This window comes from Hibiscus syriacus, unplaced genomic scaffold, assembly GCF_006381635.1.
Source record: "Hibiscus syriacus cultivar Baekdansim isolate YM2019G1 unplaced genomic scaffold, ASM638163v2 tig00004111_pilon, whole genome shotgun sequence".
Lineage (NCBI taxonomy): Eukaryota > Viridiplantae > Streptophyta > Magnoliopsida > Malvales > Malvaceae > Hibiscus > Hibiscus syriacus.
This window is the reverse complement of record NW_024062000.1, coordinates 707736-725929: the sequence shown is the minus strand read 5'-3', so window position 1 is coordinate 725929 and position 18194 is coordinate 707736. Positions and strand designations below refer to the sequence as shown.

Below are 18194 nucleotides of genomic sequence, written 5' to 3'. Positions count from 1 at the left end.
AAGGTATGTGAGTACATTGAGGTTGTTATAAACTCCCACTAGGGGCACTGAATATTTGTCCCGAATGACCGCGTAGAAATGTCCCTGAGGACCACTATGTCCCTGAGGACCACTATGTCCCGAAGGACCACATATCACATATGTCCCGAAGGACCACTCCTTAAGAACCATATACATAATACAATGGACCAAATAAGTGTACCGAAGTACCACATAAATGTTCCACAGAATTACATATATGTCCCGAAGGACCACGTAGAATTGTCCCGAAGGACCGCGTAGACCCTCGACTTTTGGCATGCCAACTATACCTATTGCTCTCGTATCATATAACATAGGCATTTTTCTTTTGCTTTATATATTCATGTACTCATATCATTGCTCTTATGATCACATATTACATGTGCATATAATCACGTAGTTTCCTTTCATGTAATTCATGTCACTTTCCATATGAATTCATATTCATATATCACATAGCTCGTATCACTTTGCATGAATTCACATAAACATATATATCATTTGATTCATGTCTTATTCTTATATCATATATATATATATATATCATCTATGTTCCATCACTTAATCTCATATCATATAACATATATCACATAGCACATAGAATAACATGTCAGATATAGCTTGTCATTTATATCAATACCACATATAATAACATTCATCAATTTCTATGTACTAATGCACACATAATAATCACATAGCATTTTAGAAGTTACTTCTTACCATAGTAACTCCATCACTTGCTCATCGCAAGCCAATGTTTGTTCAATAACCTAAGTACAAATTAAATTGCACTCACCTTAGCATTGCTTGCTTTGATTCAATCCTAACTCTTCGATTGCTCTATAACTCGTTTAGGCTCGATATCTACATAAATATAATTTTCAAGACAATTATAAGAAGCCTAAACCTTATAATTCGATACTAATAACTCGAACTAATTTAATAACTCAAAAATTCAGTTTTCCTTTAGGGGTGTACCGATGCACAATGGATGCACGGTACACAAAATAGCTTCGAAATTCTCATGCATCGATGCACTCCTTAATGTATTGATGCACCTTCAAAATTTGTCTTAGTGCATCGATACATACTCATAGTGTATCGATGCACCTGTCCAAAATAGCCCGAAATTAATCAATACTTCACCCAAATTTTCATGTATAAAATCCTTATCATGCTACTAAATTCATCTATAACAACTTTAACCAATTTCTATCATTCCAACACCCTATAATCTTCCATATTTCGTCCAAATTCTTAAAGCTAAGAATCATACCAAATTTTTCATGTTATCCAAACTTGATTCTAACACTTCTAACTTCTTATTCTCATAGATGACAAGTCAAATTCATCCTCCAAATTCATTTAAACATTCTTATTCAAAATTTCACTTAAAACCCCATTTTCTTTAATCTTTCATAACTTCTTTATCTTTTGATTTTAAGACAAATTAAGCTTTCCTTAAGCTTAATTTTCATCTAAGGATCAAAACCCAACCTTTAATTGAACAAATAATCAACTAATTAGAAAACTTACCTTTGCTTGGAACCTCACGTTAGAGAAGAGAAGAAGATGAAGATGGGAGAAATGTCTGGAAATTTAATTCCCAACATATGCTCCCCATAGGTATTATAATACCCCATTAATTATTATTTTATTATTTCCTTTGTTCAATGACCATTTTGCCCTTTATTTCCTTTGATAATTACTAAAAACTTTCAGGAAATACTTTCAAATAAATCATTGAACCTTTCAATTTTTACACTTTAATCACCAAATTCTGAAATTTTACAATTTAATCACTAACCCATAATTTGAGATGTTACATGCTACTGGAGTTTTGTGTGACAAGAAGGTGCCTCTAAAACTTAAGGGAAAATTTTATAGAATGGCAATAAGACCAGCACTGCTGTATGAATCAGAACGTTGGGCAATCAAGAAGGATCACGTAAGGAGGATGGAGGCCGCAGAAATGAGAATGCTTCGATGGGCATGTGGTAGGACTCTGTGGGACATGACACCAAACTCTTCTATTAGGATGTCCTTGGGGGTAGTGTTTGTATCCAAAAAATTGAGGGAGGGAAGACTACGATGGTTTGGGCATGTCCTTAGGTGACAACCGTCAGATGCGGTCAGGAGGGTAGAGTCGGTTCCAGTCGCCAGAAGGAGAGGACGACCAAGGCGGAAGTGAGAAGACTGCTTGAGATCTGATTTGAAGGATTTAGCTCTTACCGAGGACATGACCTCTGATAGGAAAGTATGGAGACTTAATATCAGGGTAGCCGAGTAGTGCGGGTCACATCCATAGGATGTATCATCTCTCTCTTCTTTTAATGTCTTTGTAGTAATTTCCATAAATTCTACTTTTTATACGTTTTTATCATTGGAATTTATGAAGGCTTAGAACTATGGTAGCGGAGTAGTGTTGCTTTAGTTTAGGTTTTAACCCATTTGACTTTATTCCTTCTCGTAGCTTGCTATCGTTGACTTCTGTATATCTTTCTCTTCATGTTTCCTCTTTTTAAATTTAGTCGGGTCTTACGTTTCTGTCTATATGCATAGATTTTTACGCAGAAATTTATTGGCAGTGATTACTTCTCATTACAGACACGCATATGAAGACTGCATATGAAGACTGTTCAACTATGTATTTATTTATTTATATATGAATTGCATTTTATCTTTATTTTTAATTTTCTGACTGCCGGAGGTGTTCCACAGAAGCTCTCAACCTGGCGTTGGGGGTAACCTACTACCCTACCTCCCCTTACCATATTGTATATGGAAATATGGTTTTGTTGTTGTTGTATATCATATAATGAATTGGTTGCCCGATATAACTAACTTCCCAAGTAATGGGAAATAATAGCAGTGGAAAATTATCTGAATTTTTCCTCCCCTCTTCTATGCCTAACATAGAATAAAAACAGTAGAAATCTGAGTTATTTGGGGTCTGCTATTTAACCCTCTTTCTTTCTTTCACTACATAAACCCATCATCTATGATGAATTGTATCCGTTACGGTGCTCCTTTAACCATTTCCATACAATCTGTAAACTCTCCTCAAGATCGGTGTATCGAGCTGTCTAGTTCAGTTATTGCCTGATCTTAGACGGATCACTGAACACTTCTGCGTAATCTCCAGGTCGACGGGGAATATAATCAACTTTTATATCAGCTCTCATGGCTTTCTTACATGCCTCTACAAACTCCTTCACTGATCTTCCTTTTCCCGTGCCGACGTTGTAGATTCCTACATTACGAGGCTTTGCGTGTTGAAGAGCTTTAATGTGAGCGTCAACCAGGTCTGTAACATCGATGTAATCACGTATGCAAGTTCCGTCGTGTGTTTTGTAGTCTGTTCCCTTCACCTGTAGAGATATGCACCAGGGTTTAATAAGAGAGCACTTAAGACGATGAGTAAAGTGAAGGGGGAGAAAGGAATAGCTTACTTTGATACCAGGAATGATGTCACGAGCTGCATCGAAACAAGCACCCGAAATTCTTCCTTGGTCACGCAACTCGAGTCTTGGAGCTTCGCCTAATCTTCTTTCCGGATCCGATCCAATCACATTGAAGTATCTGAAAGACGTTCCATAAAAAACACAAGCATATTGTTGGAATATGATAATCTGCAAAATCTAAATTGTCGGAACGCTTGGAAAGTGAAGAAAAATACTAACCTTAGGATCATAATTGCCATGTCTGAATTCTTAGAGAAATCCATAATCATATCCTCTGCCATCTTCTTAGCTTTTCCATATTGATTGATTGGAACCTGAGTAGGTTCCGAAACAAAGTCAGTTGTCGTATGCTATAACCGTTATATTAGAAAATAACTAAACATTAAACCATATTTGCAGCTTGCCTGTGGGGTTTCTTCAGTGATAGGCATCTTTTCAGGCTCGCCGTACGTCGCACATGTACTAGATTATATCAAAGTCGGAACACTGTGAGCAGCCATCGACTTCAAGACCGTCAAGGTGTTCGAAGTAATGTTGTGATAATACCTGCAAGTCGTATGGCCAAACAATACCATTGATATCATCATAGTTTACATATCATGGAAAGAGATATTTCAACTAATAAATGGTAAAGGAGACTTACCATTAAAATTATAACTTTCATATTAAATTGGTCCGTAAATTATAAATTATCATATATCATTTATATCATTAATAATTTTGATAGTAATTTAATATATTTAATAATTATTCATGATTTTTAAAAAATGATCAAAGTGGTCATCGAAATATAATTTAGTAATATATTATGTACTCTATCAAAAAGATATTGTTTGAAATTTAAAGTGATGCATGAAGCACCCACCTGTGAAATAAAAGTGTACTCGCAACACAAATTGAATAGCTTTGATATTGGCGAAAATAAAATTAAATAATAATAAAGAAAAAATATGAAGAACCAATGAAATGAGGGCATTTGTGTTGTGAGAATCGAAATGGTCGTAAATAAAAGGCGCGAAATGCGACATGTGCATGATCACAGGGTCTTAGATTCACTAATTACATGCAAACATGTCGCCCTCCTAACAATTTTGGTCCCACGAGTTAGATTTTAATATACATTTAATATTTTGTTAAAGGATAAATTACACAAATGGACCCCAAATTATAAATATTATTTTATTGAATTTTTTAACTATTAAAAGTTATAAAATTATATCTCGACTTTAGGGAGTAATTTTGTTGAATCACTCGACTATTAAAAGTTACAAAATGGTCACAAGATTATTCATTATGTTCCCAACTCATCAATTTCTATTAAAGTTATCTGAGTCAGTCGTTAACATACTAATTGAGATATAATAAAGGGTAAATTATGCGTTTGGTACCTAAACTATTAGTTTTGGTCTGTTTTAGTTCCTAAACTTTCAATTTTTTCAACATCATACCTAACATTTAGTTTTTGTTTCATTTTTGTACTATGTCGTTAATAACTTAACGGACGAGCTAAAAACACATAGCTCCAAAGGACAAACGATCAATCCGAACGGTGGACCACGAGAGAATGACAAGTCAACAAACATAGTGTAGTTTTAGGCTCATTGAATGATTGACAAAAGAGATTAGAGGATGAAGAAGTCGAAGAGTCTATCGTCGATTTTGGGAGATTGAGGTATTTTTCAATGAAACAGAGGTCGAAATCACGTTCATGTGGTCGAAAATATGCGTGATGGAAAGTTTGAGCTTCATCGATTAAAGAATGCGATGGCCGACAACTGTAGACGGGGTGGCTGGCGAGCCCGTCCGTTAAGTTTTTAACGGTTGAATACTAAAATAAAACAAAAACTAAATGTTAGGTATGCTTTTGAAAAAGTTTAAAGTTTAGGTACTAAAAAGATAAAAACTAATAGTTTAGGTACTAAATGCATAGTTTATACTATAATAAAAGTTGATATTGTCATATTAAACGACTATCATATTTCAGCCAGTATATTAACGTCCAACTCAGATGACCGTTAATTTTTTTATAAAAAAAAATGATAAGTTTAGAACATAATGAATAGTCAGGTGACCATTGTAACTTTTAATAGTCAAGTGATTCGATAAAAGCAACGTACTATAATCGGAGAACCATTTTATAATTTTTAATGGTCACATAGTTCAACAAAATAATATCTTATAGTCAGGGACTATTTGTGTGTTTTATCCTTTAACAAAATATTTTATGATATGTAAAGAATTTTTATTCTCAAATTAGTACTTCCAAATTAATATTTAAATTTTATTTTTATTTTTTATTCTGATATTTATAAAATGATATTAACTTTTATAACATAATAACATAATGTATCGATGATATCATTATTCATGTTCTTATAAAATTAAAATTAAACATTTATTAAAAATATAATACCAGAAATAAAATTAAAATCTAGATAAAATTTTTAAAATGAAAATTTTCTATATACTAATTTGAGAGAAAATATTTAATCTAGAGTCAATTTAAAAGTAAAAAAATAGATATTAAGATGCCTTAGCAACACATAAAATATAATGTGTATGTACACGTACTAACTTATTTCAGTGGTCAAAAGAATCATTATTGTTTCTAAAAATCATAAATTCTTGCATAAATAATTGAGTATTTATTGTCAAATAATTTAAAATAGGTATTATTATATAATTACGTTAATTTAATAATATATATAACGTGTGCAATTAATGTGCAGCGGCATGTCACTTCCAACTTTTTCTACATTGATTGTATCATTGACCCTCGACCAAGCTTTTCTGTTCATCACCAAAGCTTATATCACATTTTACTAAAAAATAGAGACAAATCCTGAATATTTATTAAGATCGGTATAAAATTATAAGATTTTAGATGGTCAAAACTAGATTATGTAAAAAAAACATAAGAAGTGGACATATATCTCTTTTATTTTATTGAAAATAATATATATAAATTTTAATAGTACAAAAATAATATTAAAAATCAGTTATTTAATAACACTACTCACGTTTATACATAACTTCCCATTTTTTATAGTTTTTGAAAGTAAAAATTAAAGTTACTGTATGTTTTTTAATCTTTTTCACCCATGTTTGTCGGTGTATGGAAATCTGGTTGTATTTATAGACCTAGATCAGGTTGGGTCTGTTTTGTTGTTAAACCGACCCGATCCGAGAATAAGAAATCATCTACTCGAGATTCGATCTGATCCGATTAAAATAAGATTTACCGACCTGATATATAACTTAAAAACCCGACCCGACTCTACTCGAAATAATAAAAAATATTATTTTATTCAATAAAAACAGTAACTTAATTGAAAAAATAATATATATAAAGATATTATTGTAATTATTACTAAATATATAAAGTAAAATTATATATATTTTTCGGGTCGGGTCGAGTAATATATTTTCACCTTAAACCCGAAATCAACTGACCCGAACACCTTATTTAAAAAACCCGAATCGACCCGACTTGAACCCAATTTAAAAAAACCCAACATGATGTCGGGTCGAAACACGTAAGGTTCGAGTCTCATGTCAATCCCTAGTTATATTATTATATACACATGGCAACCAGCGAAAGGTTAAAAGAGCGGAAGGCTCAACAGGAAATAGTAGCTTCAATCGTTCATATAATGATAAATTACACTATTAATCATCAAACTTTAGATTTTATATTGATTTTAGCATTAAGCTTTAAAATACTTTAATGTAAGTGTCGAGTTTTTTAATTTTAGATTCAATTATAATATATGATCATTAAATTATTAACATGATAAGATGATCGTTTCTTGTAAAATAAAATTGAACTCTTTAGATTATTTTAGATTCAATTTTAGATTATTTTAATGATAAAATAAAATTGAAGTTCAAAGTAATGGAACTCTTTTTCTTGGTTCAATTACTAAATCAATTGAACTGGCTTGTTGTATTGAAAAATATTGTAAATATCAAATAAATAATTAATACTGAACAAGTATTAAAATACATCAAATATTTAATAAAAATACATATTTTATTAACCAATATGAATTTAAGGTTTAATGCTCTAACTTCACCATTCATATATATATTTTTAAATCTTCATTTGCATATCTGCATATGTTAACTAAACCAAGTTTGATACAATCATCCTCATTTGGTTATATGCAGGAACTTGAATCATGCCCAAGGCAAGTTGAAGTGCTGAAAGAAATGGTGAAAGGAAATGTTAATGGCTTCTACAGTTGATCCAATACATAATATTTTCTTGATAAATACCCTATGCCGCCTAGGAGTATCGCACCACTTCCAGACTGAAATACAAAAGCAGTCAACTCTCCGTTTTGATACACTGTGCCAACTCACGGACAACAACGATTATGATTTGCACACTCCTATTTCAAGTCTTTAGATATCCAATCTAATATTTATCCTGCCCATATATATATACATATGTGCTATAATGATAATGAAATGAATTGGATTTTGAATCAGATGATTTTAATAAATTCAAGGACGGGAATGGTGAGTTCATAGTCATTGATATGAAAGGGATGATAAGCTTATATATATGAAGCCACCCATTTTAGAACAAATGGTGAACTTGTTCTAGATGATGCTTTTCCTTTCACACCATCGCAATTGATGGTCTGTTTGTTTAGCTGTAATTGGTTTTCCAGAAAATGAATTACTGTAATTTGAATTACTGGAATTTGAATTACTGGAAAATGAATTACTGGAATTTGAATTCTGGAAAATGAATTACATTTTTGTAAAATGAATTACATTTCTGGAAAATGAATTACATTTCTGGAAAACATCTGGAAAACGTTTTATGATGTTTGGAAGATGTTATTTAAACATTTTTTCGGTATATTTTAGTGAAATAAAATTTTATAAATTATATTAATTATTTATTAAAGTAATAGTACTATATTATATTTTAAAAATATTAATTAGTATATTTTAATATCTTTACTAAAATATTATTGAAATATATATATATTATTATTATTAAAATATATATATTATATATTATTAAAATAAATAATATAATATTAAAATATAATATTATATAATATTATAATATTAATAAATATATTTTAAATATTTTAATAATTAATATTTTTATGAAAATGATATTAAAATATTTTATTAATATTAAATTCATAAAATAAATTATTTTGAGTATTTTGCTTTGAAGTGAAAAGTTCGGAAAATGACTTACGGAAAATGAATCCGTAAGTCATTTTACAGAAAACACAAAGGAAATTCTGTTACTAGGAAAATGAATTACATTCCGGAAAACGAATTACGTGAAACAAACACGGGAAAACGTTTTCCGGAAAACGAATTACGTGAAACAAACACGGGAAAACATTTTCCGGAAAACGAATTACGTGAAACAAACACGGGAATTCGGGGAAAACCAATTCCGTAATTCCAATTACGGGAAACAAACATACCCTGAGGTCCATGAAGAGCCAATTATCAAGTCCACACTGTGCTGGATACATCGTAAATGCCCTCAGCCGCCCCTACCACATGTGGTGGTTCTTTACGAGCAAGACAATGGATTTTCAAACCAGATTGTGATGCGAGCTCTTAATTGTGCACGTTTGTTGGAGGTTCTTGACGAGCAAGACAATGGATTTTTCAATACCGGAATTATCCTTGAAAGATCACAGCGCCAAATTGCTACTTCATCCTTACCCCTTTAAGAAGTTCTATAAACTGTGAATGCCTTTGTTTCATCCTGTCATTGAAAATAAATTTACTGTATTTCACTTGCCAATTATGTTGGCCTATGAGTTGTTGCAAATTGTGTTGGTCTGAGACTGTTATATTATATGATTGACATTGGACCGGTGCTGGTATCTTAGTCTTCAAAGGCGATATACAGGTGGTATCTACGCATGTCCATAATGAATTTTTCTGGCTCGGTGGTATCTTAATCTTAAGCTTTCATCTACATATATAGGCTCGGTTGGCTTTCATTAACTTTTAATTACTCTGTTTGGTTCATGAGAAAATTGATGCACATGGAGTGGTTTATGGAGTAGCTGTATATTCGTGCATTAAAGAGTGTTGTAGCCATAATATTGAGATTACAAGCAGATAAGCAAGTCAGAAGCAAAACGGAACAGTCTATCCTATTCCACCGCCGGCAAGACCGTGCTGCAGCCAAACTTCAACTCGCTACCCTTGCCAAGTGAAGGTTCCAATGAATGTTGAATTCAGATTAAGCTTGAATCAGTGAAATTTGGCAAATTAGGTACATGAAAAGGGTAGCGATGTAATTGCAATTGAATGCAACCAAATGAGCCAATAAGTGAAGGAATGAGCGACTAAATCTCAGCCACATTAAGAGCACGTGGCCCCCTCTCTTGTCTCCACCACCTAGCCCTCTCGTCTCACTGTCTTCCTCCGTTTATGTATAGATATATGTTACCTTTGGTTCATTCGAAAGCATAAATTAATTAATATGTCAACCGCCGTTGCACCATGCATCTCCGATGATTCAGTGCCATTATTATCGCCACCGTCGACGGTTCCATATTTAAGCCCATATGAATCACAGAAGTGTCGTGATTGGATAACATTCGGGCAGTACATGAAGAACCACAGACCACCCTTGGTTCTCTACTGCTGCAGCGGAGCACACGTCCTCGAGTTCCTCAAAATACTTGGACCATTCGGAAAAACCAAAGTCCACGTACAAAACTGTGCTTTTTTCGGTCAGCTTCATCCACCGGGGACTTGTCCTTGCCCTATGAAGCAAGCTTGGGGCAGCTTGGACGCGCCTTCGAGAGAACGGCGGCCGACCTGAGATGAACCCTTTCGCTGCTCGTGCTGTGAGGTTGTATTTAAAGGAAGTGAGGAACGATCAGGGAAGGCTAGACGGATAGCTTACGAGAAGAAGAAGAAGAGAAAGAAACCACAACCGTAGCGATTACACTGCTCGACAGCCACTCATGGCGATCGGTTTCAGCAATATGGTTCGAGTTCGACCCATTCCTCTAAGTCGAACGGGCCTATACTAAGCATGGTGGCTCGGGATGGTCCATGAGCGCACTGTCTGTGTTAAATTAAAAATTTATTTCTTTTAATAGTAATATATAATATTTTAATCTAATTTCCCTCGTACTATGCTCAACTACACCGATTAAGTTATAGATGTACTGTCAGTATAATTTTCATAAATTTTTCGTAATTATTAATAATATATATTACATATACAATTCTTTAAACTTAAAATTTCATAAAAATAATATTATCTTTAATTATTGAATAATAATATTTTTAATCATTAATTCATTCAATAATATTTTTGGTTAATTTGTTTTAATATACAAAGGAATCATTTACTTTATTTTTGTGAAATCAAATATGATTACGTTTACTTTGTACCATTTCATTGCATGTACTATTGCGATTTGACGTATCGATCCAAGTTCTTTTGGGTGCATTGACATATCAAATCTTTGGGTATTTTATCATATGATTTTACGAATTATATTGTAATCGGATAAATCTTGAATTTATTTTGTTATAAGAGTTACTTGATATTTATGTTAGGTAAATTTATTTTATGCTATTCATTTATTTTGATTTTATATCATAAAATTTGAAATCATAAAATTTATATTTTAAATATTAAAATTATATACCTTATCAAATAAATTTTATATATTCAATTAAAAAATATTTTTGTAAAAAGCTCCATGTATATTTCCAATTGCAATTCCTAGTTGAGTAGGTTCCTATAGTTTTTGAAATCCTAAGCATTGTCATTACTTAGGCCATATAGTGACATGGTAGGTAGGGATATTATAGAAATAGTGGTATTAAATAAATAAATTAGTGGTACATCTTTACCAATCCATACATACAACCCTTTCCTCTTAAGAAAAAGCTAAGAGTTTACTCGGAACTTAGAGAGTTAATAAACCACATTGGAATTAATAAAATTATATTTGTTTGTTTGTTTTTAAAGATATTTATATTTAATTATATTCATTTATATTTTTAATATCATATTTGTATCTATTTATTTATTTCTGAAGATGTTTATGTTCGATTTATTTAGTGTTCATTTACATATTTAAAAAATAATGAAATTACACCATCAGTTCTAAGCTCCTTAGGTTTCACAGTTTAAACTTTAAACTTTAATTTGTGTTCCATTTATTTTCTATATTCATTAATATTTAAAATATAAAAAACAAAAGAAAAGAAAAATCAAATAAATGAACTTACAAACTAGTCGATAAACAAATTTATAAACGAACTTGTTCGTAAAAATAAACAAACCAAATACAAACCTTTAATATTGAATCAGTTACTTCTTCTAATGGGTTTAATCCAATTCATTAGTTCTGGGCTTTGATTTTGTATCACACGGCCATGCATTCTTGCTTTTCTTCCCAATGTTGGACTACTTTAAATGAATCCCTCACACTTTATAATATGCCCAAATCAATTTGATTTGGGGTGAAAGTTCAGAGTGGCCATTTTCTGTAGATCCGTCGCTACAATACATAATTATAATAGTATTTCTCTAGATATATATTTTTCATTAGATCATAATTTTATCTAATAAAAATAATATAAATATATATTGAGTCGAATAGGAAAAATTCTAATCAAATTTTAGATCATGTAACAGACGAAGGGTTAAAATATTTGGGTAGACCCAAACATAGTACGACCTAACCTATACTCTCGACACTAGTAATAAATGAACAAATTACACTACCGGATACAATGACACATTTTGACAACAAAAATTACGTGGTTACTTAATTTTTTTTTTTAAAAAATAGATGTCTAAATTAAAATTTCAAAAAAAAAAATAAGACTTGATGAGAACTTTTTTAAAAATTTGAAGTAAATTTAATTAATATTTTCAAATATAATAAAAAATTCAAATATTTAAAGGATTAGATGTTAAATCTTTAAAATTAATGTCATGTGTAATAGAAGTTAATTTCTTAGTCCAAATCGGGGCAACACATTCAATATCATAGGAGCGACCAAAGGACAATTGGTCCCACTACACAATGACAATGATAGATGTCTAAATTTCAACAAGAAGAATGGACCAGCACTAAATTAATCATCAATCATACTCTCAAATGTTATCTTAAATTCCCCGTTCTTAGGCTTTTTACTTTAATCTCCAAGCTTATTAATTATTAAGGAAAAGAGTGATTAAAAAAGTTGTTAATGGGATAAGAATGTGTTTTGTTCCTTTCCAATCATATTTTATGCACAAAGTTGAGATCATGATTCCTATTTTGTAATAATTAATTTCACTCTTCCATCTTATAATTACTTAAATTGTTTTTTAAATGGATTAAAATTACAAAATTTTCATTTATTTAAGACCGAAAAGGATTAAATCGAAATTGTCATGTTTAAGAGGGGATAAAAGGAAACTTCACCGTTTCAGTATGAGGGGCCCACTACCCCTTCTACATTATTAGTTTTCACTTGGTTCGGTAATTATTATTTATTTAATGAGCTAAATCTCTTAAATATGATCAAAAATTTGAATCATGATGATAAACATGAAGAGAAATAAATTGAGCATATAATTCTAATAATGGATTTATACATCACGAACCACACTACTTAGTGTTTAGATATATAGTTATTCTTAAAGATTTTAAATTTAAACATTAAAAAAAATATAAGGGTTTGAACTTTACTATTACACTATAAGAACAGATAATTAATATGATGAGATGATAGTCAAAATTGAATGTTTTAAGACATGGAGATGGGCATCTCATGAACAAACTTCCAATAATCAATGCTTTCTTTTCAAAATCATGAGTAATAGTATCACCCATAAAACCCCCAATGGCCAAATGCCCCATTTGCTTTGTTTTCCTGTAATCAATATATTATGACTTTTATCACCCCATCAAATAGGGAGAGGTCAGGAATTTATTTCCTAAGAAAATTTTAGGTTTGGGTTGATAAATGGAAAATTAGGGTTACATTAGTTTGTATCATTATTTAAAATTTCAATTTACTTTGAAAGGAATAATAATTTAAATATTAGTTTTATTAGTAAAAATTATTCTCTGTGAGATTTATATTCAAATAATTTTTTATTAATTTATGATATCTATAATAAAATTAATCAAATTAAATTCAATCAATATAAATTTACTTTTTTAAACAATGACAACTGAATTTCATTAATAAAAATAATATAAAAAAAATCATAATTACAAAGTACTCAAACATAGAATGAAAAATATGGATAATAATCACAAAAAATTCATACATAAAACAAAAATATTAAATTCAGAGATACAAACAAAAACGAAACATTTCTTTGAGAATGACGTCCATCATTAAAAGATCTCAGTAACCTTCATAAAGCTCATTGTATCTGTCGAACGAGATGCTTTATGAAGTGGTAAATGAGTGATGAGATAACCAAAATATTTGACGAGCTGTTTTGCTACACAATTCTGATTAATCGACAAATAACCTTTTACCAAAGAGTCACCCGCGACTGAGCCAATATAGGACGAGGGATGTTAACCTTTTAGAAAATATTTTTTATATAAAAAATAGAAATATATTAGTCTTAAACATTTTAACATCTTTAAAATATAAATTGATTTGATCCTTTTTTTTTCAAATATTTTCTAAAATATCTAAAAATATAAAAAAAATCAAAACCCCATCTTAATCCCATCGACATTTTCCTTTTCAAAATACATTAAATATTTACTGATTTAGCATAAAAATATTTATTAAATAAAATAAGGTTATAGCATTTATTTATTTAACTAATAAACGAATATTACACGAACGGTTCACAAACAATTCAACAAACGTTTTGTTCGTTTACAATTATTTTAGTCATATTTAAATTAATTTATTGAGTATTAATGTATGCGCTAATTATATGATTATATTGGATGTTTTAATTTTTTAATCTATGACACCGTAATTTAAAATTTATTGCTCCACCATTGGAGGTCATTATACATGACCAGCAATAAACCAGTCAGAAAACAAATATTGTGAGTGTCTTTGTGTGAGCATCAAAATAACTATAAAGGTATGTGAATAACTTATTAAATGTCGTAAGGAACTTCCCACAAGAGTAGAGAAAAACGTGTCACAAAGATAAAAAATTTTATTAAAAATTTAAAAGAAGAAGAGAAAAAAAAAGTTAATAAAAGACATAGTATGAAATAATGTATGCGCTAATTATATGATTATATTGGATGTTTTAATTTTTTAATCTATGACACCGTAATTTAAAATTTATTGCTCCACCATTGGAGGTCATTATACATGACCAGCATAAACCAGTCAGAAAACAAATATTGTGAGTGTCTTTGTGTGAGCATCAAATAACTATAAAGGTATGTGAATAACTTATTAAATGTCGTAAGGAACTTCCACAAGAGTAGAGAAAAACGTGTCACAAAGATAAAAAATTTTATTAAAAATTTAAAAGAAGAAGAGAAAAAAAAAGTTAATAAAAGACATAGTATGAAAAAAAAATCAACGGTCGGCAATTAAGATTAAGATTGATGTCATCATCGACTAAATAAAAACCAAAGGAAGAGAAAGAATGTGGCATACAAATATTAAAAAAATATATAGATTAGAAAAAAAGATGAATCAATATTAAATTAAAATAAACATAATCATAGAAGAATGTGATAAATAAAGAAACAACATAAAATTTAATATATTAACATTTAACCTAGAAAAGAAAACATCAAACGCATCTCAACATCTATTCTTATTGTACAAGAGAAAGTTATTTTCCTCTCTTAAAAATATATCATAATTTTCAGTAAATTAATGAATATTCGACCTATTAATCAATTAATTTAGATTAAATTCTATAAGTAAATCGATGGATTTGATACAACTTGAAACCACTATTTCACAATACTTTATATTAATGAACTGGCTAAAAGGTTTATCTATTACAGAGGTCTCTCATGTGTTTCGCAAGAAAGGAAATTAATATACCAATACTCGAATCTACGTATTGGTATACCTACACTTATTCAATACCCATTTGGAGTTAAAATTATTATACAATGGAATATAGTTTTCTTGAAAAGGAAATAAAGAGGTTAAATAATTTGTAAAATTTATCTGGGATTATAACAACAGTGATCACCCACGTGGAGGAAAAGAGAAAGGTAAGGGGTTAAATAATTTGTTCCACTTGAAAGAAAAGGCCCGGCAAGGGCAAGTCCATCTCCCTTCTCTCACTGAGTTATCACCGAGTCATGTCTTATGGGACGTACTTGTTCTACTGTGAAATCTTCTGTTCCTCAGGCTTTCTGTCCCATCATCCACACCAATATTCCCAAAAGGAAAAAAAATTTTATGTAGGGACTCACTGAGTTTGCTTCCAGTCCAGAAACACCACCTCCCTTTAATCATCTTTGAACAATAGATCAAAGGGTCTGTCTCAAGCTCTAGTTCGTCCAAATCTGCAAAGAAATCCTCAGTTTGCTGCTGTGATTCCGGCAATGCTGGTACGTATGTTGGGTTGTCATCTATGTGTTTCTCGATGTCTTCAATCACCACTTCTCTTTAACTGATGTGCTTGTAGTGTCGTTGTTGTTGGTCTCTTTGATTGTGTTTTGGGGTTGAGAATTACTCGGTGACCCTATCTTACGACTACTAGCATTGGCTTTTGATGGCTGAGACCTCGTTGAACCGGCAAGGGCATTTCTTTGAGTTGGCCATGGATGGTTGTGCTCGGATGTGTACGTGATAACGAGCATGTTTGGATCGGTTCGGCTTCGCTCGACTTGTTTCCTCGCGGAGCAGCCTTTGGAACTGCTGCATCTGTAGTAGCCCCTGGAGTACAAGAATCAATTGCATTTAGTGTAAGCCGATTGAAATGATATAGTTTGATTTGTGATGATGATTATGACAACATGTTGTGTTATTGAGGAACACTATAACAAAACACGAACATGCATGTCAGATCAAAGATAGGTTCTGAGACATACTATTTTTTGGTTCCATCTTGCTCTAATCTACATAATGATAGCTTGACACAAACTACGCTTTCATTTTACTTTGAAATATTCGTGTCCGATACATAAATTTATAAATATACCTTGGATAAGGGGAACCTTTGATAGGTTTCTGGCCGTATTTTCTCCATGCCCACAGATCAGAGGGAACTACTTCTCCACTAGACCTGCTGTTTGCAGCTGCTGGTGCTGGTATGCAAACGACCTTCTTGGTCTGGCTCTTCTGCATAATATAGTCATGTTGGCCCAAACAAATGTAAATTTGTAAACAACACAAGTATAACATCGCGGTTCCAATTCTTGAGCACTTGAACTATAGTGCATCCCGAGTTAACTATCTCCTCCCGAGACAAGATTTTTGTTTTTTTGTTCCAGTTGTACAATTTAAGGCAGGGTTATCAGACATATAATTCATATTTTCAGATATATATACCATTTCTGGTTTTATTCAAAGCCTCTCAGCTATATATATGATAAATTATCATGTATCTAATGTTAATCACTCATTAGTAACAACATATAAACCCTAATTTCTGACCTCCTACATGTGAGTTTATGAAAGAAGAGCAGTGTAGTAAGTGACAAAAATTTGATATCAATCTTCGGATTTCAGTTTAATCAGACAATTCCTTCCCCTTCGCTTTTCATATATAGTTAATTAGAGAATTAAATATACCCTAACCTTCTCTTGATACCCAGATTCCGCGGATATGAGATCTGCACTGGGGCTGATACAGTGGTTTTATCAATCAAGCAACTTTTTGATGTGTTTACGCTAAGCATGTCGCTTGTAAGAACGGCAGGCGCCTTATGTCCCCTCGGGGAAACACTGGAAGCAGCCATCATCGGTGGGTCACACGGCGGCGGCGGCGGCACGGGTCGTGGACTTGAGCTATGGCCATGAGAGATCTGAATCCGTGAAAAGATATTACAAGGACTCGTCATATCATCAAGACCACCAGCAGAGAAGCTTGAAAAATTCGCGATATTGATTATACGATGATCGTTGGTGAATTAGGGCTGCTAAAGTAGCCAGGACTCGAACCGTTAAGCTCTTGAAGAAGAAGCGGATCTCTCATGGTGGAGAAAGGGTCTCCGAAGGCGTTTACTCTATGATCTTCCATGGCTGCAGTCGACGACGAAAAACTCAGAGGATCCGAGGTGAATTGTTGTTGCCATGGAACCATGTCTGATTGTTGAGCAGCAGAGGCTTGAACTATGTCGTTTAAATCACCTTGATAATTCTCCATTTCTAGACCAAAAACACTGCTCATGCTAACACGAACACAACAAATTACATTTAAGAAACAACTGATTCCACCATTTTTTTTTACTTGTCTCTAGCTCCCCTCTTTGCTCAAATTTGCACCAAATAAGCTAACATACGTATAAAACATGCATATTTCTGTCAATAATTTTGGTTCTTGATGTAAGAACGGAGATGGGTTTTGGTTATTACAAGAAACAAGACAAGAAGGGTGTTTTTTTGGAAGAACTAGAGAGAGAGAGAGAGAGACGCTGACTTCTCATACGAAACTGCTTTTTCTCTGTACGTAAGCTAATAACAATTTAACAAGTTGAAGAAGATATCGAAAGAAGAAAAAGAAAATCAGTTTTAACTGCAAAATAATACTGATAATTAATAGAACTGTAAAATAAT

The 18194-nt window shown here is 31.7% G+C and overlaps 3 protein-coding genes across 3 annotated transcripts; 1 reads left to right on the top strand and 2 right to left on the bottom strand.

Annotated features, from left to right (window-relative positions):
• Positions 1–3101: 3101 nt before the first annotated feature.
• On the bottom strand, positions 3102–4069 carry LOC120190749 (probable UDP-arabinose 4-epimerase 3). The gene is made up of 3 exons (XM_039193789.1): positions 3890–4069; positions 3705–3799; positions 3102–3603 (listed from the first exon to the last, which is right to left on the bottom strand). The coding sequence occupies exons 1-3, from the start codon at positions 3914–3916 to the stop codon at positions 3117–3119; spliced, it is 609 nt and encodes a 202-aa protein (XP_039049720.1). The 5' UTR covers positions 3917–4069; the 3' UTR covers positions 3102–3116.
• Positions 4070–9969: 5900 nt separating this feature from the next.
• On the top strand, positions 9970–10314 carry LOC120190669 (protein LIGHT-DEPENDENT SHORT HYPOCOTYLS 1-like). Its single transcript, XM_039193725.1, has one exon. The coding sequence runs from the start codon at positions 9970–9972 to the stop codon at positions 10312–10314; it is 345 nt and encodes a 114-aa protein (XP_039049656.1).
• Positions 10315–16069: 5755 nt separating this feature from the next.
• LOC120190659 (probable WRKY transcription factor 14) lies at positions 16070–17784 on the bottom strand. Its single transcript, XM_039193717.1, has 4 exons — positions 17533–17784; positions 17309–17443; positions 16618–16757; positions 16070–16352 (listed from the first exon to the last, which is right to left on the bottom strand). Exons 1-4 carry the CDS (start codon positions 17782–17784, stop codon positions 16070–16072), a joined length of 810 nt encoding a protein of 269 aa, XP_039049648.1.
• Positions 17785–18194: the final 410 nt, after the last annotated feature.